The following is a 1,658-nucleotide window of genomic DNA, read 5'->3' on the forward strand; positions in this document are numbered from 1 at the left end:
ATTTATTATTTATTCAATTATTTATTCATTTTGTATTTGTTTGTTTGTTCTTGGAATTGTTTATGCCAACAATAAAATTGCATAAAAGTATTTTATATATAGGAAAATTTTTTTAAGCTATATATATTTATAAATTATTGATAAATTGTTTATTTATACCATTTATTTATTTATTTATTTATTTATATTTGTTTGTTTAGTTATTTATTTATTCATTTACTTATCTATATTTGTTTATTTATTTATTTATATTTATTTATTATTTATTCAATTATTTATTCATTTTATATTTGTTTATTTATTCTTAGAATTATTTATACCAATTACTTATAAATTGTTATAAACTTGAATTATATTCACTGATTTGAATAATAATTTCAAATTGTTTATCAAAATGTGAAACAATTATATTTAAGCATTTCTTAATTTCTTTTCATTATATATTTTTATTTACGAAAAAAGAAAAAAAAACTCAAATATTTGCCTATCTTAATGTATTGTTATTTTTTGAAAAAAAAAATTGAAATTAAAATTTAAAATTAAACTTTTAATTTAATTCATTGTTATCGTTTTTTTTCCATTTTTTTTTTCCTCAATGCATTAATTATTCACTCATTAATCTTTAACTTTTTACTCATTAATCGTTTTTTACTAAAAAAAAAAAAAAATGAAAAAAAATTGATAGATATTTTAATTATAACATTCATGAATATTATAATATTTTCTATTTTTTTTCGTTTCAAATTTTTAAAATTATGCAAATTTTTGCAGTGGTAGTATTGCCTTATCAGCTCAAGATAATAATATCTTATCAGACGTTCTACCAAGAAAGCAATCCATTGTAAACGATAATAAAATTGCTAACATTGAACAAAGTGAAACGAATCAAAAAAAGGACGCACAATCAAATTTAATTGAAAATTCAAAATTATTAAAGCAAGAATCAAAAACAGAAGCTAACAAATCAAAATTAAAAAATTTGATCGAGAAGTGAAGAAGACATTTGTGGAGCGAAAATCGATCACTAAAAATATGGTATTTTTTTTTTTGTGTAATATTTTTTTTTGTTATGTATTTTATCGAACAATTAATTATTTATTTAATTAATGAAATTAATCACTCATTTAATTAGTTATTTAATTAATTATTCGTCTGATTAGGAGAAAAAAAATAGGAATTTTATAAAATTATAATTATTTGGAGTATACATGGTAACAATTAATTCATTTAATTAATAAAACTGATCATTTATTTAATTAACTATTTATTTTACTATTCATCTAATTAGGAAGAAAAAATTAGGAATTTATAAAACTATAATTATTTGAAGTATACATGGTAACAATTAATTAATTTGTTTAATTAGGGAAAATCAGGAATTTGTAAAAGTATAATTATTTGAAGTATGCATGATTACAATTAATTAATTTACTTAATTAGGGAAAATTAGGAATTTGTAAAACCATAATAATTTGAAGCATACGTGATCCCAATTAATTAATTCATTCAATTAGGAAAAATTAGGAATTTACAAAATTATAATTATTTGCAGTATACATGGTAACAATAAATTAATTCATTTAATTAGGAAAAACTAGGAATTTATAAAAGTACAATTATTTGAAGTATACATGATCACAATTAATTAATTTATTTAA

The 1,658-nt window shown here is 17.7% G+C and overlaps 1 protein-coding gene across 1 annotated transcript in view; it reads left to right on the forward strand.

Annotated features, from left to right (window-relative positions):
- Positions 1 to 1,557: 1,557 nt before the first annotated feature.
- LOAG_15103 (RGS-3 protein) overlaps positions 1,558 to 1,658 on the forward strand; it is a gene marked incomplete at both ends in the record, with an annotated part of 2,251 nt that continues 2,150 nt past the window's right edge. Inside the window, one exon of the mRNA XM_020448896.1 lies at positions 1,558 to 1,560. Within this exon, the coding sequence (XP_020300988.1) occupies positions 1,558 to 1,560 (3 nt within the window). The remainder of the gene's footprint in view (positions 1,561 to 1,658) is intronic.

The sequence above is a fragment of the Loa loa genome, assembly GCF_000183805.2.
Source record: "Loa loa unplaced genomic scaffold supercont3.282, whole genome shotgun sequence".
NCBI classification, from domain to species: Eukaryota; Metazoa; Nematoda; class Chromadorea; order Rhabditida; family Onchocercidae; genus Loa; species Loa loa.